At 44.9% G+C, this 27,048-nt stretch overlaps 1 protein-coding gene across 2 annotated transcripts; it reads right to left on the bottom strand.

Annotated features, from left to right (window-relative positions):
• Window positions 1–208: 208 nt before the first annotated feature.
• RSL1D1 (ribosomal L1 domain containing 1) lies at window positions 209–14,956 on the bottom strand. 2 transcript variants are annotated; one of them, XM_003916555.3, is made up of 9 exons: window positions 14,718–14,888; window positions 13,493–13,632; window positions 10,143–10,281; window positions 8,867–9,015; window positions 8,675–8,776; window positions 4,813–4,906; window positions 4,601–4,726; window positions 2,635–2,922; window positions 209–1,065 (listed from the first exon to the last, which is right to left on the bottom strand). In XM_003916555.3, exons 1-9 carry the CDS (start codon window positions 14,820–14,822, stop codon window positions 745–747), a joined length of 1,464 nt encoding a protein of 487 aa, XP_003916604.2. In that variant the 5' UTR covers window positions 14,823–14,888; the 3' UTR covers window positions 209–744. The 2 variants fall into 2 exon arrangements, with proteins under 2 accessions (XP_003916604.2, XP_021788022.1); XM_021932330.1 differs by lacking the exon at window positions 13,493–13,632 and having other exon boundaries at window positions 14,718–14,956.
• Between the last annotated feature and the right edge of the window lie 12,092 nt (window positions 14,957–27,048).

Raw genomic sequence — 27,048 nt, 5'->3', positions numbered from 1 at the left:
CTCACTGTAGCCTCGACCTCTTGTGCTCACTTGATCCTTCCACCTCAGCCTGAGAGCACAGGTGCACACCACCATGCCACACTATTTTTTTTTTCTTTTGTAGAGATGGGGTTTCACCAAGTTGCCCAGGATAGCCCTAAACTCCTGGGCTCAAGCAATCCTCCCACCTTGGCTTCCCAAAGTGCTGAACCACCACAGAGAAGCACTCTATTTTTCCTCTATTGTATTAGCAAATACACAGAAGGACAATTTAAAAATATATTATTATACCCAGGAACATGTGTCAGAATTATTTATGGAGGTTTTATTATTTTTATTTATTTTTGAGATGCAGTCTCGTTCTGTCATCAGGCTGGAGTGCAGTGGCTCAATCTCGGCTCACTGCAACCTCTGCCTCCCAGGATCAGGCAATTCTCCTGCCTCAGCCTCCCTAGTAGCTGGGATTACAGGCGCTCGCCACCACGCCCAATTAATTTTTGTATTTTTAGTAGAGATGGAGTTTCACCATGTTGGCCAGGATGGTCTCAATCTCTTGACCTTATGATCCACCCGCCTCGACCACCTGAAGTGCTGGGATTACAGGCATGAGGCACCGCGCCTGGACTACTTATGGAGGTTTTAAAAAATCTTGAAGTCCAGGCCTGACGCTTGCAGAAGGTTACTTATAAAGGGGGTCAAGATCTGAGTATTTCTAAGAAGCTCTGGAGGCAGCACTGAAGTTTCCTTCCGGCTGAATGACTGACTTTAGGCCGACTGGGGTACTTTGGGTTTTTTGGGCCATTTTTTGGGGGTGTGGGAAGCTTTTCTCACAGATTTACTAAGAGTGGTGAAGAATCTGGCCCCCGGCTTTTTTGGAGTCTGTCTCGCATCTTTTTTCCCCAGTGAAGGATTTTTTTCCTTCACTGCCTCTTCTTTGATCTTTCGCTTCTTCCCTGGGCCTTTCCCTGGGGTCTCTGCAGCTTTTGGGGTCTCAGATGCTGGCAAGGCCTTTCTTTTCTTCCCACGAGGTGTACTGGGATTAGGACTCTTTGTTGGAGACTTCTTTCCTGTGGCATGTTTTTGAATCTAGGAAAAAAAAAAAGAAAGTTTAATACAGAAAAAGCCACAACACCTGACACTCTAACTCCAGGAGTTACTGTTTTTATTTTTATTATTTTTGAGACGGAGTTTCGCTCTTGCTGCCCATGCTAGAGTGCAATGGCACAATCTCAGCTCACTGCAACCTCCACCTCCCGAGTAGCTGGGATTATAGGCACGTGCCACCACGCCCTGCTCATTTTTTTTATTTTTAGTAGAAACAGGGTTTCACTATGTTGGCCAGGTTGGTCTCGAACGCCTGACCTAAGGTGATCCACTTGCCTTGGCCTCCTAAAGTGCTATGATTACAGGCGTGAGCCACTGTGCCCGGCCAAGTTACTCTTTTTCAGCACATGGCCAAGGTACTGTTTTTATTAGTTAACCCCCAAAAGGTACACCTCAGTATGATGACAGAGATAAGCTGTATTTCACTATTAAGAATGAGGGATAGGTGCAGTGGCTCATGTCTGTAATCCCAGCACTATGGGAGGCTGAGGCAGGTGGATCACTTCAGGCCAAGAGTTCAAGAGCAGCCTGGTCAACATGGTGAAACCCCGTCTCTACTAAAAATACAAAAGTAGCCGGGCATGGTGGCACTTACCTGTAATCCCAGCTACTCAAGAGGCTGAGGCATGAGAATTGCTTGGGCCTGAAAGGTGGAAGCTGCTGTGAGCTGAGATCATGCCACTGCACTCCAGCCTGGGCAACAAAGTGAGACCTTGTCTCAAAAAAAAAAAAAAAAAAAAAAAGAATTGTGAAGACCCAGAGGTCTTCCTGGTCCAGTCAGAGGAAAACCACCTTTCCCTACGACTGAGGGGAGGGACTCCTGGAAGCACCATGAGGAGCACAGCAGACACACATGGGAGCAAATCCTGAGTCCTCCAACTGTAGCTGCACATCCCTGGCACATGGTGTAGGGCAGGGGTTCCCAAATTCTCTGTGTAAAAGCCAACTGGTGGCTGGGTGCGGTGGTTCATGCCTGTAATCCCAGCACTCTGGGAGGCTGAGGCGGGCGGATCACCTGAGGCCAGGAGTTCGAGACAAGCCTAGTCAACGTGGCAAAACCCCGTCTCTACTAAAAACACAAAAATTAGCTGGGCGTGGTGGTATACGCCTATAATCCCAGCTACTTGGCAGGCTGAGGAAGGAGAATTGCTTGAATCAGGGAGGCAGAGGTTGCAGTGAGCTGAGATCACACTACTGCACTCCAGCCTGGGTGACAGATTGAGGCTCCATCTTCAAAAAAAACCAAAGCAAAAAAAAAAAAAAGCCAACTGGTTGGGGCTAGGTGTGGTGACTCACACTTGTAATCCCAGCACTTTGGCAGGCCGGGGTGGGAAGACTGTTTTGACCCCAGAAGTGTAAGACCAGTCTGGGCAATATAACAAGATTTCATCTCAAAAAAAAAAAAAGAAAAGAAAAAAAGTACAATAAATCATATGATAATCACTTTCATTGTTCTTTGGGTTCACTCTAGTATTTTTCATCAGCACAGTACCTGCCTGACACAGTAGCCACTAAACAATCCATTATGAACAGTAAATATTAAAACAATACCTCTACATTTTCATTAGCTGGAGTCGTCTTTCCTATTGGTACCAGCTGTGGAATTTCATCTCCGGATTCATCTGTTGCTTTAACTTGGGCTTTTCCTCTGCCACGTTTTTTCTTCCCATGCTCTGGGGTCTGTTCCTTCTTTGATTCAGGTTTCTTCACTGTAGTATCACCACTTTCAGGTGCCACATCATCTTTACTAAGAACTGATGCAGACTTCCTAGCCTGCCTCTTCTTTTTCCTCTCCTTTTGTTTTTCAAAATTTCTCTCTCTTCGTTTTCTCCTTGCCTCCTACCAAAAAACACCAAACACTTTAGCAGGAACAGTTCTGTTGGTTAAGAAACGGCATAGATTTACCACTTGCAGTTTTGATTATCCATAAGCCCCTGAATGGACCTTGATCTGTACAAAGAACAAACTCCTTAACTAGCACTGGAACCTCAACCGCAGTTTTTGACTCACAGCCAAACATGCATTTTACGCAGTAAATTATATACTGGTATTTCAGAATCTGACTATCTAAAGCATATAGTTAAGAGACTTTTGTGAAACACAGTATGGTTTAGAGAGTGTAAAGAATAATCCTCAGCTGGGCGTGGTGGCTCATGCCTGTAATCACAGCACTCAGGGAGGCTGAGGCAGGAGGATCACTTGAGGTCAGGACTTCGAGATCAGCCTGGTCAACATGGTGAAACCCCATCTCTATTAAAAACACAAAAATTAGTTGGGCATGGTGATGCGTGCCTGTAGTCCCAACTACTCAGGAGGGTGAGGCACAGAGAATCATCTGAACTTGGAAGGCAGGGGTTGTAGTGAGCTGAGATCATGCCACTACACTCCAGCCTGGGCGACAGAGCAAAACTGTCTCAAAAACAAAATTAAAAATTCATTGGACACACTTAACATGGCTAAAGAGAGAAACACTAGGAGATCAGTCTCACAAATAGCAAAAATTAAATTTTCTTTCCTTCCAAAAGCTTCTTTTGCTAGAGTACAAGTAATACTGAAAACCTACAAACCAAGCCCAGGAGGTATCTGTGAGCATAATCTCCCACACCCATGTGCGTGCACATCAGGTGAACTGGTGTGTTGAAATCATCCCTAGGCCCAGTCCCCATGAATGCGGGTGTACGAGTTTGTACTGTGATCAAACAGCGCCTTTTCTAGGGGTGGCTCGTGCCTGTCACTCTTTTCCCTGAGCTGTCAGGATTAAACTCCAGCCACCTACAACCCTGGATGGGAATAACTGGGTAAATAATTATGTCAATCCCTTTTATTACTGTTTCAAATGTATGTATATATCTCACATTTATTTCAATGTTTTAAGCGTTTTGGTCTTTATTTAGACGTATGGTGATGTTATCTACGACTGGAAATATGTGGTAAGAACTTAACTCAGGCCCCCTCAAAAGCCAGTTAATCTAGGCCAGGCATAGTAGCTCTTGCCTGTAATCCCAGCATTTTGGGAGGCCAAGGCAGGCCGGTTGCTTGAGCACAAGAATTCAAGATCAGCCTGAGAAACAGGGAGACCATGTCTGTACAAAAAAAAAAAAAATTAAAAATTAGCTGGGCGTGGTGGACCATGCCTGTAGTCCCAGCTACTCGGAAGGTTGACACAGGATTGTATGACCCCAGGAGGTCAAGGCTTCAGTAAGCCTTGATTGTGTCACTGTGCTCCAGCCCGGGGCACAGAGTGAGACACTGTCTCTCTAAACAAAACCAGCAAGCACTGGATCAAACAAAAGTTAAAAACACACCCAATTTATCAATAAATACAAGATATTTCTATCTTAACATGCATTACTGATACTAATATCAACTACTTCATGTAAAGTGACAAAAGCATAACCACCAGAAAACCAGAAGACAACTGGAAAGTCAGGCAGGGATGATGGTCTACTTCTCTCTCCTAGGGACTGAGTTTACACCCTTCATTATTCATTCTATAAGTATTTAAAATTCTACTAACTTTTTTCCGCTTATTAAGCATAGATCTTTTGGTGGCTTCATCCCAATTGCTGACAAAGGAGGAAAAGATGGGAAGCGCAGCCGATTTATCAGTTTTCACAAACAGGAGTTTCACGCTCTCCCACTTCTGAAACAAAGAAAAGAGTAACATCGTCTACATATACTTTGTTTCTTTTAAATGAACAATCAATTGATGCTCCTGCAATACTGTACCTCTGGCAATTTTTCTGAAAGTCCTTTGGTGACAGCAACAATGTTTTCAATGATGTGCTCAATTTGCATTCCAATGTGACCGATACGTATAGCACTGAAATTTAAGAGTATTAGACAAGATTTTAAAAAACCATTTTTCAAAATAAACCAGGCAGGTATATGAGAAATATAAATACATAATTCTCAAGTTTTTTTTCTTTTTTTTCTTTTAAAAAGGTAGAAACATTAAGCCTGGGCAACATGGCAAAATCCTGTCTCTACCACACTAACAAAAATTAACTGGGCATGGTGGTACATGCCTGTAATCTCAGTTACTCAGGATGCTAAGGCAGAAAAATCACCTGAGCCCAGGAGCTCAAGGCTAGTGAGCCCAGATCCGGCAACTGCACTCCAGCCTGGGTAACAGAGCAAAACAGTCTAAACAACAACAACAACAACAAAAATCCATTAAAATCTTTAGGTTCTAAATATATTTTATTTCATTTTTGAGAAAGTGTTTTCTTGTTGCCCAGGCTGAGGTGCAGTGGCACAATCAACGTACTGCACTTAATCGGAGTAGCTGGGACTACAGGTAGCCCAGTGGATTTTTGTATTTTTTGTAGAGATGGGTTCTCACTCCTGAGCTCAAGTGATCCACCAGGCTGGTCTTGAACTCCTGGGCTCAAGTGATCCTCCTGCCTTGGCCTCCCAAAGTGCTGGGATTACAGGCATGAGCCACCATGCCTGGCCTAAATGTATTTTAAAGGAAGATTATCATCTTTCATGTACTAGAAATTCCTTCTACCTAAAGTAAAATGTCACATCATGAGGGGGTGATTTTTTTTTGAGATGAAGTCTTGCTCTGTCGCCCAGGCTGAAGTGCAGTGACGTGATCTCGGCCCACTACAACCTTCGCCTCCTGGGTTCAAGCAATCCTCCTGCCTCAGTCTCCCTAGTAGCTGAGATTACAGGCGCACACCACCACGCACAGCTAATTCTTTTTCTGTTTTTGAGATGGAGTTTCGCTCTTGTTGCCTAGGCTGGAGTGCAATGGTGTGATCTTGGCTCACCACAACCTCCACCTCCTGGATTCAAGCGATTCTCCTGCCTTAGCCTCCCGAGTAGCTGGGATTACAGGCATGTGCCACCACGCCCGGCTAATTTTTTGTATTTTTTTCTTTTTTAAGTAGAGACGGAGTTTCTCCATGTTGGTCAGGCTGGTCTCAAACTCCTGACCTCAGGTGATCCACCTGCCTCGGCCTCCCAAAGTGCTGGGACTACAGGCTTGAACCACTGCGCACAGCCTAATTTGTATATTTTAGTAGGGATGGGGTTTCACCGTGTTGGCCAGGCTGGTCTTGAACACCTGACCTCCAGTGATCCACCCACCTCAGTCTCCCAAAGTGCTGGGATTATAAGCGTGAGCCACCATGCCCAGCTGAGGGGGTGATTAAAGAGCTGGTAGCACCTGACTGTGAGGCTAAGGAGCATTGGGAGGCAGGGGCAGAGCAGGTTCTACCTTTATCTTAGAAAAACCCATGTCGCTGAGTCTGCCTTCAAGCTGTTCTAAGGGGAGCTACCTCCAGGAGCGTCACCTGCTCTCTCTATAGTTCTACTGCTCCACTCAGCTGCCATGTTCAAGAATAAACAGTTCTTGTCCCTGGTGGAACAGTGTCTTTCAGCTAAGATCAAGATCATCCCTTCAGGTGAAAGAGAGTGCAGGCAGAAGCCCAGTGAGAAACCTGGAGGGCTCAGCGCTGGGGCCAAAAGGCAGGCTCACTGTCGGCACAGTGTCTGCGGAATGAGGATGAGACAGGCTGTTGCTCCTCTCTTTTCAGCCAAAGACTGGGTACTGCCCATTCCCTGTGCTTGTTACCACCTGCCTGCAAGCACACTTGAGCATCCCAGATAGAAAAATGGTGAGGGGGTCAGAAGAGAGAGGAACAGAAGTGGAAGAGGAAAATAAATTATTATGCTGGGGAAAGGTAAGAGAGGAAATAAAAGAATGATTTCTTTTTTTCTCAGTTGTCTGCAACTTTCTTTAAGCTGTTGCTTTTGCCTTGGAAGATCCCCAGTGGTAGGAGACTCCTTTACCTGCCTTCCTGGTGCCATCTCCTCCTCCCACGTACTGATGGGGCCCATAAACACGGCCTGACTTCTGGCCAACCAGTTCCATGAGCCACTGCTTTGACATCCGCCTTTAACCAAAAGGACAGGGGTCCAGGCCCCGTGGCTAACTCTTCTCAGCTACTTCATTACACCTGATGAAGGGCTTCCCAGCGGCACGCAGAAGACAACGCCAGAGACCACCTGTCCTGCCCATCCGCACCCTGCTCTGCTCTACCTGGAGACACTCTGCTGGGGTCAGGCCTCCCTGGTGAGCAGAGGTAAGAAATCTGTGTTTTCTGCCGAGTGTGACCACTAGGTATGCATGGTTCCTGGGGAATCTCTGGGTGGAAGGGCAGTGGCCTACAGCTCTGTCCTACTGGTAGCTACCCATCTCCACACCGCAGTCAGCAAGGTGAAGTACTTCATAAAATGTATTTTCAATACATTTAAAACCTGCCCTACCCCCCAAGCTGGTACACTGCCAAGAATACAAACTTAACCCATTTCTCAGCCTAATAAAATAGACTGAGCCACATCCTCTGCTCAGCCAGAGGTCGGAAGCAATCACTGACCTAAAACATCTGTTCTAGTAGACTAGGTGTGGGGGCTCCGCCTAGCTCAGTGTCCTGAGTAAGGTTAAACCAATACAACAACACAGACACCAAACAGGCGGATGAACAGGATAAATGCTGAATTCATTTAATAGGAAGTTGAACCAAGAATGAGGTGGATCTTCACTTTAAGGGGTAATATGGTGCTTTTAAAGGACAATCTGAGGCCAGGCATGGTGGCTCACGTCTATAATCTCAACACTTTTGGAGGCCAGGACTGGAGGACTAGTTTTGTCCAAGGGTTTAAGTCCAGACGGGGCAACATAGTGAGACCCTGCCTCTACAAAACATTGAAAAATTAGCCAGGTATGGTGGCATGTGCCTGTAGTCCCAGCTACTGAGGAGGCTGAGGTGGGAGGATTGCTTGAGCCAAGGAGTTGGAGGTTGCAGTGAACTGTGATTGCACCAGAGTGCAGTAGCACGATAAATAGAGGACAAGCTGAAAGCCCAGAACTAGTCATGTTCTCCAAGCATTCATCTTACTCTCTTTGCTTCCCTTAGTATCTGGAGCTGCCCTGTTCAACGCAGTGACCATCAGCCACTAGCCACATGTGCCTATTTTAAATTTAAAATTCAGTTCCTAGCACAGTAGCCACATTTCAAGTGCTCAATAGCTACATACAAGTAGTGCCTACTGTATGAGACAGCACAGACGCAGACCATTTCCATCACAGTAGAAAGCTCTACCAGACAACATTGTTCTAGAGAACTGAACTTTTTTTTCTTTTTTCATTTAAAGACACTCTTGCTCTGTCATTTAGGCTGGAGGACAGTGACAAGAACATGATTCACTGCAGTCTTGACCTCGTGGGCTCAAGTGATCTTCCTGCCTCAGCCTCCCACGTAGCTGGGAGCACATGGATGCAGCACTACACCTGGCTAATGTTCTTGATTTTTCTGTAAGTGGGGGAGGGGGGTCTCACTATGTTGCCCAAGCTGGACTTGAACTCCTGGGCTCAAGTGATCCTCCTGCCTCGGCCTCCCAAAGTACTGGGATTACAGGCATAAGCCACTGCACCTGACCTGAGAATGGATCACTTCTGAGGAACAGATTTTAGTTCTAAAAAAGATCTGGAGCCATTAACAAAATCTTTTTAAAAAGTATATAAAATCATTGTCAAATACAAGATTAAAGGAGGCACATATGAATGCCTTTTACCTACCTGCAAGAACCGCTTTTAGAAATGTTTAAGACCGTTCCACCTACACAGTCATTGATCTCTCTTGATAAATTCTTGGACAGAAGGTTTACAGATACTGGAACTCTATAAAAAACACACAGGCATTCAGAACACAATGCTTACACACCTAGAAACTTCATGCTGCTGAAGTCTCGTCATTACTAAGAAACTTACTTCTTTCTTTGATAGAAATGTCTCCCAATGAGTGAGGGTAAGAGCCGCCTAATTCTGGCATCAGTAAGGAAGAAGTCAAAACTGCTCAGAAGGCGGAGCTTGGCTTCATAGGATTTATATTCCTTCTTTAGCGTTTGGAGGGAGATAATCTAGGAAGTATAGAGAAGAATAAAAACAAAAAGTTAGGAATCTAAACAAGGGAAGAAATACTTAGGCAACAATTTGTATTTGGATTAAAAAAAGTCCTAGAGCTATGCCTCTTATACTTTTTTTTTTTTTTTTTTTTGAGGCGGAGTCTTCACTCTGTCGCCCAGGCTGGAGTGCAGTGGCGCGATCTCGGCTCACTGCAAGCTCCGCCTCCCGGGTCCGCGCCATTCTCCTGCCTCAGCCTCCCAAGTAGCTGGGACTACAGGCGCCCGCCACCGCGCCCGGCTAATTTTTTGTGTTTTAGTAGAGACGGGGTTTCACCGTGTTAGCCAGGATGGTCTCGATCTCCTGACCTCGTGATCCGCCCGCCTCGGCCTCCCAAAGTGCCGGGATTACAGGCGTGAGCCACCGCGCCCGGCCATGCCTCTTATACTTTAATGAACACATGAGTGCCTAAAATGTGCCGGGCACTATGCTACATGCTGGAGACACTGAGACAAATGAGAAAGGGCCCCAGCTAAAGAAACTTAGATACAGGTCAGCAACATATATATATTGTTATACATATATTGCTGTATGTGCTCACGCCTGTAACACCAGCCCTTTGGGAGGCCGAGGTGGCCGAATCACCAGAGGTCAGGAGTTCAAGACCAGCCTGGCCAACATATTGAAACCTCGTCTCTACAAAAATATAAAAATTAGCCAGGCATGATGGCGGGTGCCTGCAATTCCAGCTATTCGGGCGGCTGAGGCAGGAGAATAGCTTGAACCCAGGAGGTAGAGTTGCAGTCAGCCAAGGTCCTGCCACTGCATTCCAGCCTGGGCGACAGAGCGAGACTCCAAACAAAAAAAAACTTAGATACCTTAGATCCAGCAGGTAATAAAGATAAGTACACCAACTACAAAACAGCTAATCAGAGAAAAACAAGATGCTGTGGAAGTACAGAGGAATGACACGAGCCACCTCTTTTATAATTTGCAAGATACAAAAGCTACTGACATACACGCCACCACAAATTAAGTTAAAAAGAGAAAAGTAGAAGAAAAATACTAAGAAATATAGCAATGTATTTGTGACATCATTTTGACTGAATTAAATCCTCTTGAAAATATTAACCAGGCTTCCTACCTGAGAAATGGTTTTAATTCCATGCTTGTTTAAAAGCTTTCTATAAAACTGTTCCGTCTTTTCAGGAGTTGAATTGGGTTCGTCCTTTGTAAATAAACAGATATCTTCTGAATCTGATCGAATGCTATGAGGCAAGGTCCTACAAAATATGTGAAAAGAAACCGAGGAAAGCATTATTACACACATTATGCATGTTTGTATCACACAGAATACACAATAAACTTAGTGTCATTTAAATAACCTTTAGTCATGCTAGTTAAGCAAATATTGCACCACAAACAACATTTAAAAATATATTTTATGGCCAGTAGTAGTGGCTCAAGCCTGTAATCCCAGGACTTTAGGAGGCCAAGGCATATGGATCACCTGAGGTCAGGAGTTCAAGACCAGCCGGCCAACATGGTGAAACTGCATTTCTACTAAAAGTGTAAAAAATTAGCCAGGGGCAGTGGTGGGCGCCTGTAATCCCAGCTACTTGAGAGTCTGAGGCAGGAAAATCGCTTGAACCTGGGAGGTGGAGGTTGCAGTGAGCCAAGATGGCACCACTGGACTCCAGCCTGGGTAACAAGAGGCAAACTCCGTCTCAAAAAGCAAAAACCAAAATAAAAAACAAAACTCACTTTCAATGGCAAATAAATGACAAATACACACAGGCCCAAATATCAATTAACACTTGGGATATAGCAAGAATTAAAATATACTCAAAGACATCCAAATTCTTGCATATGTAATTATTATGATGTATCTGTTGCTGTATGTGCACACGTACTCTAATGTGCTATAATAACCTAGCTTAATCAGGACAGGCCTGGTTCAGAATTTTACCTTCTCTAAAACTCAACTCCATAAACAGAATAACTCTTTCTTCTTTTCTTTTTTTTTGAGACAGGGTTTTGCTCAGTCGCCAAGGCTGGAGTGCAGTGGTGTGACCACAGCTCACGATAGCCTCCAGCACAGTTGAGACTCCAGGCGCTTACCAGTTGGGCCCCCAGCTAACTTTTGTATTTTTCGCAGAGACAGGGTTTCGCTGCATAGCCTACGCTGGTCTTGAATTTGTGGGCTCACGTAATTCACCTGCCTCACCCTCCCAAACTGCTGAGATCATAGCTCAGCCAACTTTTTTTTTTTTTTTTTTTTTTTTTAAGATGGGAGTCTCACTGTTGCCCAGGCTGGAGTCTCTGCAACCTCTGCCTTCTGGGTTCAAATGATACTTGTGCTTCAGCCTCCCAAGCAGCTGGGATTACAGATGACCACCATCATGCCCAGCTAATTTTTGTATTTTTAGTAGAGATGGGGTTTTGCCATGTTGGTCAGGCTGATCTCAAACTCCCGGGCCTCAAGTGATCCACCTACCTTACCTCCCGAAGTGCTGGGATTACAGTGACGAGCCACCGTGCCCAGCACAACATAACTTTTAAGAATTGAAACAGGCCAGGCACGGTGGCTAAGCCTGTAATCCCAGCACTTTGGGAGGCTGAGACGGGCGGGTCACAAGGTCAGGAGATTGAGACCATCCTGGCTAACACAGTGAAATCCCGTCTCTACTAAAAAATACAAAAAACTAGCCGGGCGAGGTGGCGGGCGCCTGTAGTCCCAGCTACTCGGGAGGCTGAGGCAGGAGAATGGCGTGAACCTGGGAGGCGGAGCTTGCAGTGAGCTGAGATCCGGCCACTGCTCCCCAGCTTGGGCGACAGAGCGAGAGTCCGTCTCAAAAACAAAACAAAAAAAAGAAACAGGCTGGGCACAGTGGCTAAAGCCTGTAATCTCAACACTTTGGGAGACTGAGAGGGAGAACTGCTTGAGCTTGAGATTGAGATCAGCCTGGACAACACAGTGAAACCTCATCTCCCTCATCTCTACAAAAAATTTCAAAATTAGCTGGGCATGGTGGCATACACCTATAGTCCCAGCTACTTGGGAGGCTGAGATGGGAGGATCACTTGAGTCAGGTCAGGGAGGTCGACGTTGCAGCGAACACAGATCTCACTACTGCACTCCAGTTAGGCAACAGCACAAGACCCTGTCTCTTAAAAAAAAAAAAAAAAAGAGAGAGATAAAAGAATCGAAACCAAAAACATGGAATAAACCAAGCGGGACCAGCAAACACAATTATGCCACATCTTACAGAAAATAAAATAAGAGGGTTTAACTCATTTCTTATGCTTACAACCTATGTTCTGAAGAAGCATTTTGTATAATCACCATGGATTTTTTCATAGAAAGGACTTCACTGGAGTTTTTAGTAGTCTCTGTACAAAGGAATAAATTGTAGCCCCAAAGAATTTTTGCTTGACATAGAAAGATAACGGTTTCTAAAAAAAAAAAAAAAAAAAAAAAAAAAAGCTGTTTAACTTATTCCACCTTTATTCTTTCAAACACCAGGTTTTCGATTTAACAGACCTGATTACGTTAGCTGTTCACCAAGCTCTAAGAAAACTGGTGATTTTTTTTTTTTTTTTAGATGGAGTCTTGCTCTGTCGTCCAGACTAGAGTGCAGTGGCCGGATCTCAGCTCACTGCAAGCTCCGCTTCCTGGGTTCACGCCATTCTCCTGCCTCAGCCTCCCGGAGTAGCTGGGACTACAGGCAACCGTCACCACGGCCGGATAGTGTGTGTGTGTGTGTGTGTGTGTGTGTGTGTGTGTGTGTTTAGTAGAGACGGGGTTTCACTGTGTTAGCCAGGATGGTCTCGATCTCGTGTGTGTGTGTGTGTGTGTGTGTGTGTGTGTTTAGTAGAGACGGGGTTTCACCGTGTTAGCCAGGATGGTCTCGATCTCCTGACCTTGTGATCCGCCCGCCTCAGCCTCCCAAAGTGCTGGGATTACAGGTGTGAGCCACCGCGCCCAGTCAAAAACTGGTGAAATTTCTAGAAAATTTTAGCACATCTGAATTCCTACGGTTCTTTTATTTTTATTTTTTTGAGATGACTCTTGCTCTGTCGCCTAGGCTGGAATGCGATGGAGAGATCTCTGTTCGCTGTGACCTCCGCCTCCCAGGTTCAAGCGACTCTCCTGCCTCAGCCTTCCCAGCAGCTGAGATTACAGGCATTCGCCATCATGTACAGCTAATTTTTGTATTTTTGGAGAGACGGGGTTTTACCATGTTGGCCAGGCTGGTCTTGAACTCCTGATCTCAGGTGATCCGCCTACCTCGGCGTCCCAAAGTACTAGGATTACCGGTGTGAGCCACCACGCCAAACCTCTATGGTTCTTTTAGACCTAATTGTTTTACTTCATGTCAGATTTTTATTATAAGTTTGCAAAGTTTCCATTAGAAACTACGATGGAATTGTTCGAGTTACAAAGAATGAACAAGCAGATAAAAACAGCAAAGGTAGAAAATCACAACTTACAATCTGACCCTCAGTTCTTTACTTGGAATTTTCCATAATACCACCATTAAAAATAAATTTTCACTCTCATTCAAAAGCAACCCGTAATTGTTTTTCCTGGACTTGCAATGCGTCAGGAGCGCATCCACTGCCTTTCTAACCTGCAAAGTGAAGATTGACAAATAATTGAAATGTTCTCACAATAACTTACACAAATAAGTGAAACGTTCTCAATCTAATTTAGCATTTGTCCCCTCTCACACCTATTTTTTCCCTTCCAACTTCAATTTCAAGGGGTAACCTCCATAACCGTATCTATGAGGATCTTGCAATTTATATTCAGAAAAATCTAAGAATCCATCAAACACGCCTAAGTATCCACTTCCAGCACTGTCTGCAGGACGCCTCTTCTACTTAAGATATCGGGCCAGAGGGAAACGTGCCTCTCCTGCCCTCAACGATGAAAGCAGTAATTCCACGAAAAGTGCAAAGTGTCATCCATTTAGCATTTACTGAGCACTCTCGTTTTTTTTTTTTGAGACACAGTCTCGCTGTTGTCGCCTGAGCTGGAATGAAATGGCAGGATCTCGGCTCACTGAAACCTCCGCCTCCCAGGTTCCAGCAATTCTCCTGCCTCAGCCTCCCGAGTAGCTGACAATACACGCGCCCGCCACCAACCCCCAGCTAATTTTTGTATTTTTAGTAGAGACGGGGTTTCACCATGTCGGCCAGGCTGGTCTGTAACTCCTGATCTCAGGTGATCCACCCCCCTCGGCCTCCCAAAATGCTGGGATTACAGGCGTGAGCCACCGTGCCCGGCCTACTGAGTACCTTCTCACCACGTGCCAGGCCCTTGGTCAAAGCGCTTTACACGCATTACCTCTCCCGATCCTGGATAGCGGGGAATGGAAGGGCCCATTTTAAATAGCGGGTAGCAGACCTGCAAAACTAAACGACTCGGTCAAGGGCTAACGATAGGGAAGCTAAGCCAGGTCGCCAGGTCGATCTCGTCTAGCTCCACGGTACACTTGCAACCCAATTCAAGAGCGCCAGGCCGCAGGACTGGGGGAAGCAGGCGCCCACCCAAGTGTTTAAAGGGGAGAGGCAGCTGAGGCACACGGCCCGCAAGCAACCGTCCCACAGCCTCGGGGAAGTGCGCCGAGCACGCACTCAGGTTCCGGCACCCTGCGCCTCACGACGTCACCGCCACCACGCTTCCAAGCCACCCTCCCCAGGAACCACTCACCTGCTCTTTGTCCAGCTGCTTCCGTGCTGTCGGGGCCCCTGGAGTCGAGGCGGAGGTTGCAGTCGAGGCTGAAGAAGACGGCGGCGCGGAGTCCGAGTCCTCCATCTTGTTTTCACCTCGTGAAGACGCGCGTGTGAAACCCCGCGGCTGGCTTCTGCTGCGCACGCGCGAGCGAGGCCCGGACCCGGAAGCGAGGGGGCGGGAACCGAGCCTCTGTGCGTCATTTCCGGGCGAGCGTAGGGTTTTGCACTTAAGGGCGGTGGCTGCTGTCAGAGTCAGTTCCTTGAGGAGGCACCTGCTCTTCCGCTCTTCTCCCGCTTTGCATGAGGTGTGAGTAGTAGCTTGGGTGTCCCCTCAATCTTACACGATAGAAATCAAGAAAGCACCTTGAGACGGGAGTCCCGTCAGGAGGCCCAGTGGGGTCCCGCACACTCCACGGTCCCCGCCTCCGGGAAGGCCGCGCGTGGCGTGGGCAGAGAGCGGAATCCTGGCTCTACTGCCCACCTGCCGGTTGACTTTAGGCGATGCCAACCCCAGGCTGGTGAGGAGTCCATGAAATATAAGGCACGGGAGCCACCCGGCGCGTCGTTAAGCAGCGTGAGGGACTGAAAGATGAGTCTGAGCCAATCTCTTAGCTTCTGGTCTCTCAGAGAGGCGGGAGGTAAGATCCTGTACAAAAAAGCGTGGCTGGCCGTGCGCGTGGCTGGCGCCTGGAATCCTAGCGCTTTGGGAGGCCGAGGCGAGGGATTCCAGGAGTTGGAGACCAGCCCGTGCAATATACGAGACCCCGTCTCTCCAAAAAATACAAAGATTAGCCGGCGTGGTGGTGCGCGCCAGTAGTACCAGCTACTTGGGAGGTGGAGGATGGAGGATCTTGAGCCCAGGAATTGGAGGCTCAGTGAGTTCTGATCCGCGTCACTGCACTCCAGCATAGGCAGTAGAGCGAGACCTTGTCGCTAAACAAAGAAGCAAGTAAGAGCGGAGGCTGGGTAACTGACAAATCGAATATCTTACAACAGGGGAGTCCAATCTTTTGGCTTCCATGGGCCACAGTGGAAGAAGAATTGTCTGGGCCCACATATAAAATACATTAACACTAATGATAGCTGATAAGCTTTAAAAAAAAAATCTTTTAAAAATCTCATAATGCTTTAAGAAAGTTTACGAAATTGTGTTGGGCTGTATTCAAAACCTGGCCTCTAGGGCCGCACGCGGCCCTTGGGTAGGACAGGCTTGCTTTGTAATGTCTTCCTCCCACTCCACGCACCTCCCCAGAGGTACCCTTACCAGTGCCTCCTGGAACCTTCCAGAGATGTTCTAGGTATGTTTAGGAGATACTTCTCCTTTCTCTTTTTGGATGGGTTTAATTTTTTTCCTTTTTTTTGTGTGTGTGTGTGTAACAGTCTCGCTCTGTCGCCCAGGCTGGAGTGCAGTGATCTCGTCTCACTGCAATCTCCCCATTTTCAGTTCAAGCAGTTCTCTTGTCTCAGCCTCCCGAGTAGCTGGAACTACAGGCGCACGCCACCACGCCCGGCTACCTTTTTTTTTTTTTTTTTTCCGAGACGGACTTTCACTCTTGTTGCCTAGGCTGGAGTGCAATGGCGAGATCTCAGCCCACCGCAACCTCCGCCTCCCGGTTCAAGCTATTCTCTCCTGCCTCAGCCTCCCCAGTAGCTGAGATTACAGGCATGCGCCATCACGCCTGGCTAATTTTGTATTTTTAGTAGAGACGGGGTTTGTCCATGTTGGCCAGGCTGGTCTCGAACTCCTGACCTCAGGTGATCCACTCGCCTTGGCCTCCCAAAGTGCTGGGATGACAGGAGTGAGCCACTGTGCCCAGCCATTTTTTTTTTTTTTTTTTTTTTTTTTAAAGAAACGGAGACTGGCTCTGTCACTCAGGCTGGAGTGTAGTGGCGTGACTATAGCTTAACTGCAGTTTGGAACTCCTGGGTTCAAGAGATCCTCCGGCTTCAGCTTCCCGAGTAGGTAGGACTAAAGGTTCTGGTCACCATGTCCTGATATCTTTTACAGTTTTTTTTGTAGAGATGAGGACAGGGAGGAGTCTCACCATGTTGCCCAGGCTGGTCTCGAACTCCTGGCTTCAAGGGATCCTCCCACCTCAGCCTCCCAAAGTGCTGGGGTTGCATGCATGAACCACTGAACCTGGCCAAACTTACTTATTACAAAAACACATATAGTAGCCTGGTATACCCATTGTTCCACACCTTGCTTTTTCTTCTTAATGTACCTTGGAGATAGTTCCAAGTCAGTACACAAAGCTCTGCCTCATCTTTTTAAACGGCTCTATGGCGTCCCACCATGCAGCAACACTACAGTTTATATAGGAACTTTTTTAGGCGCCTTCAGGATGGTTTCAGACTTTTTACAACTAGTCATGTAAAGTTTTAAGAGATGGAGGAATGAGAGTAAGAGGTTTTCCCTCAGTTGCTTTCAGAAGGTGTTCCTTCCATGAAAGGATATTCTGCTAATCTCTAATAATAGCCTTGTGTTTAATCAACGTATAGAAGAAATGTTCTGAAATCATTGGCACCTGCTTCCCTTTGTGTATTCTAGAATCTAGTGTAAGAGTGGTTTCCTTTTAGCACAGTGTAATGAATTGTTACACTGGGCTTTGTGGATCTGTGTTTTGTAGTAGTATTAAGAGTATGGAGACTGTCAGATGTTCTTTCACCTGAACTTAAGTTTGAGAACCATGCTTGTAGGCCAAGGAAACAGTGTGAATGCCGGTGAACGAGTATGGAAGTGTTTGGAAGCAGTATGTAGCTAGAGCAGGAATGTGCAGAGGGGAGGAATGGGAGATGCAGGTTGGAAAGTAGGTAAAGGAATGAATTCATTATCAAGCTGAGGGTTTATACTCACTTTGGAGAAATTGTAAAGATAAGAGGTTTTTGAACTGGCAGTAGAGAAGAAAAGGTAGTGATGATTTATGCATTAGGTAAGTTAATAATGTGGTTGTGATATTGTGGTTTTAAAGATGTGTCCTATCTACTCATTCTTTGATAACTGTCCTCTCAGCTAATGAGGCTTCGTTTCCCTCCCCTTGAGTGTAGACTGGACTTAGTGGCTTGCTTGTGTCAAACAGAATATGGCAGAAGTGATACTATGTCACTTCTGAGATTAGGTTATAAAAAGACTGTAGTTTAATCTTTGATGTTCTTTCTCTCCCTGTTTCCCTCTCTCATTTACTCCCTCCCTCATTACTTGTAAGGCAGCCCTAGAGAAAGGGAAGCCAGCTGCCATGTTGTGAGGACACTTGGGCAGCCACACGAGTGAGCTTGGAAGTGGATCCTCCTTCAGTCCAACCTCGAGATGACTGCAAACTCAAGAGGCCCTGAGCCAGGCTAGGCTGCTCCCAGATTCCTGACCCATAAAAACTGTGATATCATAAATGTGTGTTCTTTTGAGGCACTAAATTGGGGTAATTTGTTACCCATTAGTAGATAACTAGTGTAGATTAGTAGACTTCCTGTCTTTGGACTCATTGACACATTCACCTGTCTTCACTTAAAAGTCCTATTGGGACCTCATCTTCGGCAAGTCCCATCATGAATCATCATCTTCTCAAACCTGCCCCTCTTGTGTGTGTGTGTGGTTTTTTTTTGTTTGTTTTTGTTTTGAGATGGAATCTTGCTCTGTCACTTAGGCTGGAGTGCACTGGCACAGTCTCGGCTCACTGCAACCTCTCCTTCCCAGGTTCAAGCGATTCTCGTGCCTCAACCTCCTGAGTAGCTGGGATTACGGGCATGTGCCATGGTGCCTGGCGAATTTTTGTGTTTTAAGTAGAGATGGGTTTTCTCCATGCTGGCCAGGCTAGTCTCGAGCCCCTGACCTCAAGTGACCCACCTGCCTTGGGCTCCCAAAGTGCTGGGATTACAGGTGTGAGCCACCGCTCCCGGCCCCTTGTGTGTGTTCTGTGTCCATCATTGGTACCACCAAGCCGAATAGGGGAGTTATTCTTAACTCTTTCCTTCTTATCCCCCAAACATAGTCAATAACAAAGTCTTGCTTATTCTTTTTTTTCGAGACGGAGACTTGCTCGGTAGCCCAGGCTGGAGTGCAGTGGCGCAATCTCATCTCACTGCAGCCTCCACCTCCTGGATTCAAGTGATTTTCCTGCCTCAGCCTCCCGAGTAAGAGGGATTACAAGCGTGTGCCACCATGCCCGGCTAAGTTTTGTAGTTTTAGTAATGACGAGATTTCACCATGTTGGCCAGTCTGGTCATGAACTCCTGACCTCAAGTGATTCTCCTGCCTTTGCCTTCCAAAGTGCTGCGATTACAGGCATGAACCACTGCACCAGGCCCTTGTTTATTCTTTTTAAATGTCTCTTGCATATATCCAATTCTGTTAATTCCTGCCACATGGTGGTAGAGGACATTATCATGTATTTGTTTTTTGTTTTTGCCTAGATTACTTAGGTTCCTCCTCCACTTTTGCATCTTTTATTTTTATTTATTTTAGTTTTGGGACAAGGTCTCACTCTGTCATGCAGGCTGGAGTATGGTGGGGTGATCACAGCTCATTGCAGCCTCAACCTCCTGGACTCAAGTGATGGTCCCACCTCAGACTCCCAAGTAGCTGAAATTACAGGTGTGTGCCACCACATCTGCGTAATTTTTTAACTTTTTTGTAGAGATGGGGTTCTCCCTATGTTACCCAGGCTGGTCTCGAACTCCTGGACTCAAGTGATCCTCCCACCTAGACCTCCCAAAGTGTTGGGATTATAGGTGTGAGCCATCGCTTCCAGCCCAATTTTGCATCTTACAGTCCATTCTCTACCCTTCAGATGGCGTGATCTTGTTAAAATTCAAATCTAATTGTATCAAACTATGCTGAATCACCTTCATTGGATTATTGTCATTGGAATGAGGTATATTCCTTAATTTGCCTTGTATGTATCACAGTTTGCATCTCTTGTCTGGTGTCCTATGTAGTTTAGTATTTGTCCAAGAAAATAGTGTTCCAGTTTGAAAGGTAAATCATATGGACCGGGCATGGTGACTCATGCCTGTAATCCTAGCACTTTGGGAGGTCAAGGTAGGATTGCTTGAGCTTAGGAGTTCAAAGCTGCAGTTAGCTGTGATTGTGCTACTGTACTCCAGCTTGGGTGACAGAGTGAGACCCTGTCTAAAAAAATAAATAAGTAAAAAATTTTAAAATGTAAGTCACATGGTAATTCTCAACATGGTAGTTACTCTTCATCTGGTCCCTTTCTTTTTATCTTCCTAACTTCATACCCTGCCACTCAATCCTTCGATCTTTAAGTCCTAGTTTCAACTCTGCAGTTTCTACTTTTCTTCATACCTTCCAACGTACTATCACTTCTTCCTGGAACACTATCGCCTTGTACCTCCATATACCATCCCCACATTTATTAACTCATCCTTCTAATTTCTGCTTCAGATTACTTCAGGAGAATTGTAGCTTAGATAATCCTGTCCTCTTACCCCAAAATATTTATGGTTTTCCTACTGTAATTGCCTCTCCCCTGTTTGAGGATAAGCTCTGAGAGGGTAGGAGAGAGCCAATTAATGGTAGGAAAACTATAAATGGTATCTTCACTATTTATCCTTATTTATTTACTATAAATGACATAAGTAGTATTTCTTTAGAATGAGCAATGCATTAGAATGGCCTGAAACAGGGCTTAAGGAGATGAACATGGGAAACTATTGTGGTTTTTTAGGTATCAAGATCTGATGGTAGGGTGATAGTGAGGACAGGGTACCTATACTGCTTGACCTGAGCTTGGAGATAGAAGGAGAGAAGTTTAGATTACTTCCAAATTCTGAGAGCCTGAAAAACTGGGCAAATGGGTGGTATTAATAGAACTGGGGAAGAAAGGAGGAGCAGCAGATTTAGAGGGAAAACATGAGATTCCTTTTCAATAGAGTCATGTACCACATAATGATGTTTCTTTCAACAACAGACCTACATACATGGTCACATAAGATCATAATGGAGCTGAAAAATTCCTGTCGCCTAGTGATGTAATAGCCATCATAATGTCAGAGCATTCCTCACATGTTTGTGGTGATGTTGGTGTAAATAAGCCTACTATACTGCCCCCAAGTATGGCAAATATAGTTATGTACAGTACAGAATTACTTGATAGCAGCAACTATGTTACTGGTTTATGTGTGTACTATACTGTGCCTTTTTTTTTTTAATAGATGGGATCTTACTACATTGCCCAGGCTGTTCTTGAACTCCTGAGCTCAAGTGGTCCTCCTGCTTCCTGCCTCCTGAAGTGTTGGGCATGAGATTACAGGGATGAGCCACCATGCCCTGCTATACTGTACTTTTTTTTTTTTTTTGAGACAGAGTCTTACTCTGTCACCCAAGCTTGAGTGCAGTGGCATGATATCAGCTCACTGGAACTTCCACCTCCTGGGTTCAAGCGATTCTCCTGCCTCAGCCTCCCGAGTAGCTGGGATTACAGGCGTTCGCCACCCTACCATGCTAATTTTTGTATTTTTAATAGAGACAGAGTTTTGCCTTGTTGGCCAGGCTGGTCTTGAACTCCTTGCTTCAGGTGATCTGCCTGCCTCGACCTCCCGAAGTGCTAGGATTACAGGCGTGAACCACCACGCCTGGCCTATACTGTACTTTTTATAGTTATTTTAGAGTATATCTCTTCTACTTATAAACAAAAAAAAAGTTAACTGTAAAACAGCCTCAGACAGGTCCTTCAGGAGATATTCCAGAAGAAGGCATTGTTAGTTATCATAGGAGATGACAACTGCAGGTGTCAGTGTCCTTGAACACCTTCTAGTAGGACAGATAAGATGTGGAAGTGGAAGACAGTTGATATTGATGATCCTGACTCTGTGTAGTCATAGACCTAGGTGTGTGTTTGTGTCTTCTTTTTATTTTATTTTAACTTTCTTTCTTTTCTTTTCTTTTTTTTTTAAGTAGAGACAAGGTCGCATTCTGTTGCCCAGGCTGGTCTCAAACTCCTGAGCTCAAGAGATCCTACCACCTCGACCTTCCAAAGTGCTGGGATTACAGGTGTGAGCCACTGTGCCCAGCCTGTGTTTTCTTTTTTTTTTTCTTTTTTTTTTTTTTTTGAGACAGAGTTTCGCTCTGTGGCTCAGGCTGGAGGTAATAGCGCGATCTTGGCTCACTACAACCTCCACCTTCCAGGTTCAAGCGATTCCCCTGCTTCAGCCTCCTGAGTAGCTGGGACTACAGGAGCATGCCACCATGCCTGGCTAATTTTTTGTACTTTTAGTAGAGGCAGGGTTTCACCGTGTTAGCCAGGATGGTCTCAATCTCCTAGCCTTGTGATCCGCCCACCTCCGCCTCCCAAAGTGCTGGGATTACAGGCATGAGCCAATGCGCCCGGCCTTTCATTTTTAATAAAAACGTTTTAAAAGGGCCAGGTACGGTGGCTCATACCTGTAATCCCAGCACTTTGGGAGGCTGAGGTGGGCAGATCACCTAAGGTCAAGAGTTCTGAGACCAGCCTGGCCAACATGATGAAACCCTGTCTCTACTAAAATTACAAAACTTAGCCGGGAGTGGTGACGGGTACCTGTAATCCCAGCTACTGAGGAGGCTGAGGCAGGAGAATCACTTGAACCCAGGAGGCAGAGGTTGCAGCAAGCCGAGATTGCCCCATCGCACTCCAGCCTGGGTGACAGAGCAAGACTCTGTCTAAAAAACAACAAAACTTTAAAAACGAAAAAAAGGCCAGACATGGTGGCTCACGCCTGAATCCCAGCACTTTGGGAGGCCGAGTTGGGTGGATCACGAGGTCAGGAGATTGAGACCATCGTGGCTAACATGGTGAAACCCCGTCTCTACTAAAAATACAAAAAAAAAAAAATTAGCTGGGTGTGGTGGCACGCACCTGTAGTCCCAGCTATTTGGGAGGCTAAGGCAGGAGAATCACTTGAACCTGGTAGGTGGAAGTTGCAGTGAGCCGAGATCACGCCACTGCACTCCAGCCTGGGCGATAGAACGAGACTCCGTCTCAGTAAAAACAAAAAACAAACAAACAAAAAAACGGAAAAAAATAAAAAATAGAGAAAATAGAGAAAAGCTTACAGAATAAGTATATAAAGAAAAACATTTTTGTGCAGCTGAACAATGTGTTTGTGTTTTAAGCAAAGTGTTACTACAAAAGAGTCAAAAACTTAAAAATGTAAAAGTTTATAAAGTAAAAATGTTACAGTAAGCCAAGGTTAATTTATTATTGAAGAAAGAAAAATTTTTTAAAGCCAGGCTCAGTGGTGTGTGCCTATTGTCTTAACTACTCAGGAGGCTGAGGCAGGAGGATTGCTTGAGCCTGGGAGTTCAAGTTCAGTCGGGACAACATAGTGAGACCCCTGTCTCAGAAAAAAAAAAAGAAAGAAAAATAAATCTAGTCTACCTAAGAGTACAGTGTTTGTAAGTCTGCAGTGGTGTACAGTAATGTCCTAGGCCTTCTCATTCACTCATTCACCCAGAGCAACTTCCAGTCCTGCAAGCTCCATTCACGATAAGTGCCCTATACAGGTGTGCCATTTTTAATGTTTTATACTGTTTTTTTTACTGTATCTTTTAGGTACAGTTGCCTACAGTATTTAGTACAGTAATATGCTGTACAGGTTTGTACCCCAGGAGCAATAAGCTGTATCACATAGCATTGGCGTGTAGCAAGCCATACCATTTAGGTTGGTGTGAGTACACTGATACTTCCACAACTATAAAGTCACCCAAAGGTGCATTTCTCAGGATGTATCCTTATCATTAAGCAACCCATGACTGTATTTTGAGTTTGAAGTTCCAGTGGTACATCTAAATGGATCTGGAATGTGGGAGAACATTCCTGAACTAAAAAGAAGGAAATTAGAAGTTATTTTCATGGAGGTGATGATTAAAGCTTTGTAAATAGGTGAGATTACAAAAAAAAGTCTAGAGGAAGAATAAAGTTGTAAAGAAACCTTCAATAACAAATGAGGAGGAAACAGAAATAGTTGAAGATGTAAAAGAAAACCAATTTAGGAGGCTGAGGCAGCCAGCTTGCTTGAGCTCAGGAGTTCAAGACTGCCCTGGGCAACATGGTAAGATCCTGTCTCTACAAAAAACAGAAAAATTAGATGGTTATGGTGGCATATGCCTGTGTCACAGCTACTCGTGATGCTGAAATGGGAGGATTGCTTGAGCCCAGGGAGTTGACGCTACAGTGAGCCACGATTGTGCCACTGCACTCTAGCCTAGACAACAGAGCAAGACCTTGTCTAAAAAAAAAAAAAAAAAAAGAATGAAGGCTGGGCGTGGTGGCTCACGCCTGTAATCCCAGCACTTTGGGAGGCCGAGAGGGGCAGATCACGAGGTCAGGAGATTGAGATCATCCTGGCTAACACAGTGAAACCCCATCTCTACTAAAAATACAAAAAGTTAGCCGGGAATGGTGGCGGGCACCTGTAGTCCCAGCTACTCAGGAGGCTGAGGCAGGAGAATCGCTTGAACCCAGGAGGTGGAGGTGGCAGTGAGCTGAGATTGCGCCACTGCTCTCCCACTCCAGCCTGGGAGACAGAGCGAGACTGTCTTAAAAAACAAACAAACAAAAAAAAACCAAAAAGAATGAAAACCAAGAGGGTGCCAAGTTACAGAAGCCATGAGAGAGTGGAGGTATCTGAAGCTGTGTTAACACTGTTAAATATTGAAGTTGAGAAGAATACATACTGATAAAAGACCATATTGTCAGCACCACAAGACAGAGTGAAAAAATTAAATAAATAAATAAATAGGCCAGGCGCGGTGGCTCACACCTGTAATCCCAGCACTTTGGGAGGCTGAGGAGGGAGGATTGCTTGAGGCCAGGAGTTCTAGGCTAGTCTGAATGACATAGCAAAACCTCATTTCTACAAAAACCAAGGTAATTAATTTCAATTAGTGAGTACCCAGTTCTCACTGATATCGTGAATACTATTAAGTTGTTTCTCTTGGAAGGTACTGAGATATGTCTCTTCAAACTTCTTGAAATTCTTTTTTGTAGTTAATTTTATGAAGGATTTTATAAATCAACTAATTGTAAAGAGCATTTGAATATGTTGCTGAATGGTAAACATAAAGTTCAAGAAACTTCACACTTAATAATGGAACTCATATTCTAGTTCAAAATAAATATTGTTACAATCAACTAGTAACCTTAGAAAACTATTAGACATCCATTTTTATATAGCACTGTTAACTCAGAGTTGTTACAAATGGCAGACTAACAAAAGAAATGCCACATAGTCAATTGGTGATGTCTGGATTATCTAAAGGTAATTTAATACTCAGCATATTCTTGGTACTGAAATCTGCTAAGTAATATTAACCTAAACATAATGGAATCAAGGGTGAAACAATATTGCCCAAATGTAGAATGTGACATTGTAAGGAAGGTACAAAGAACATAGTGTTTTGGGTCAGAAAGATCAGTCTGAATCCCAACTCCATGATTTACTAGTTGTTTAGCCTTAGACAAGGTGGCTAATCTCCCAAGCCTCAATGTCTTCATCTGTTAAATAAAGCTGGTTCCCTCGGATTCAATAGAATCTATCTTCACAGTGTCTGTCTTGTGCATGATAGCACAAGGTTAGTTCTCTTCCCCTTCCCTTTGCTGAAAATAATGTAATCATTATTAAATGGATTGGAAAATGAAATTGTGCATCTTAGGGGCCAAAAGAAGGCAGGAGGCAGCTTACCTGCATTCAAACAGGGAAGAAATAGCCAATCAGTAAATAAATTGATATTTGATTCTAATTTGGGGGCGAAGGGGCGGAGGGCTGGGAAAGAGAAACAAGAGAACAATGATATTACCGGAGAAAGAAATGTAAAGAGGTTTTCCATAGAAAACCTAACTTTATTAACTTAAGTTTGCTGTTTATTTTTAACTCTTTGTCCTCATACAATCTATGTGGGTATCACAAGTACACTATTTTGCTGCTAGGTATCATAGTGCACACCAACCCCACTCAATACATGATTAACAAACAGATTCTTAATCCAGTCAACCTGTATTTAGAGTTATATTCCCCAAGGAATAGAATATTAAGGCTAATCTTAGAAGTAATTTCTACATTTAAAAAAAAATAGGTTAAATAGCATAAGGTTAGTTCTCTTCTCCTCCTTTTGCTGAAAGGGATACTATTAGTCTCTTTTTATCAATGACAATACCAGCTGATAACTTGCAGGACTGTGGTCTTCTAGCCAGTCCCAGTACATAACTGGTAAATGTTATAACAACTCAAAGTGCTACTTTATTCAAATTAGGAAAGTTTTTTTTTTTTTTTTTTTTTTTTTTGAGATGGAGCCTCTCTCTATTGCCCAGGCTGGAGTGCAGTGGCGTGATCTCAGCTCACTGCAACCTCTGCCTCCGAGTAGCTGGGATTACAGGTATGTGCCACGATGCCTGGCTAATTTTTGTATTTTTAGTAGAGACAGGGTTTCACCATGCTGGCCAGGCTGGTCTAGAACTCCTAACCTCAGGCAGTCTGCCTGCCTTGGCCTCCCAAAGTGCTGGGATTACAGGGGTGAGCCAGCGTGCCTGGCAGGAAACTTTTAAATAGCTACTATACTGTAAAGTATTATGCTAGGTCATCAATAAGGATCTATAAAAGGACTTAGAGAAAATAAGTTATTCATACACAGAATTGAATAAATCTACCAAAAAAAGAAAAAGAAAATGATTTAGCCCTGAAGTTTAAAAACAGTTATTTAGTAGAGGTGCAAGTCAGGTTAGTTCTGTAAGTTAGCTCTAGCAACATGAAAGTCATAGGGACAATCCAGTTTTAGAATTGGCCCATCATTTAGAAATGGCGCCTCAGGCCAGGCACAGTGGCTCATGCCTGTAATCCCGGCACTTTGGGAAGCCGAGGAGGGTGGATCACCTGAGGTCAGGAGTTAGAGACCAGCCTGGCCAACATGGCAAAACCCCATCTCTACTAAAAAAAGTTTAAAAATTAGCCGGGTGTGGTGGCACATGCCTGTCATCCCAGCTACTCAGGACACTGATTGTTTGAACCTGGGAGGTGGAGGTTGCACTGAGCCAAGATCCTGCCACTGCACTCCAGCCTGGGCGACAGAGCGAGACTGTGTCTCAAAAACAAAAAGGAAAGGAAAGAAATGGTGCCTCACAGGCAATACAGGGAAGACCCTCTTTAGGATTGGAAAGGGAGATGAGAAGGGAGCTCATGTTATTTCACCACCTATTAGGATCATTACGTTATCTGTTTATCCTTGGTGAGTTTTATAAAAGTAGATGAAGAAGAGGTGAGACTTTTCTCTCTGGTTTTACTTCCTTGCATTAGAGAAATTCAGAAGAAAGGTATTT

Source organism: Papio anubis, chromosome 18 (assembly GCF_008728515.1).
Source record: "Papio anubis isolate 15944 chromosome 18, Panubis1.0, whole genome shotgun sequence".
NCBI lineage: Eukaryota > Metazoa > Chordata > Mammalia > Primates > Cercopithecidae > Papio > Papio anubis.
This window is presented reverse-complemented; position numbering and strand designations above follow the sequence as displayed.

Excerpts from the sequence above, each read along its gene's own strand:
- RSL1D1 (XM_003916555.3), bottom strand. The coding sequence starts at position 14,822 with ATGGAGGACTCGGACTCCGCGCCGCCGTCTTCTTCAGCCTCGACTGCA. Across the intron at positions 9,016-10,142 it reads GAATTAAAACCATTTCTCAG|ATTATCTCCCTCCAAACGCT; the intron begins GTAGGAAGCCTG and ends TATACTTCCTAG. Across the intron at positions 8,777-8,866 it reads CATTTCTATCAAAGAAAGAA|AGTTCCAGTATCTGTAAACC; the intron begins GTAAGTTTCTTA and ends TGTTTTTTATAG.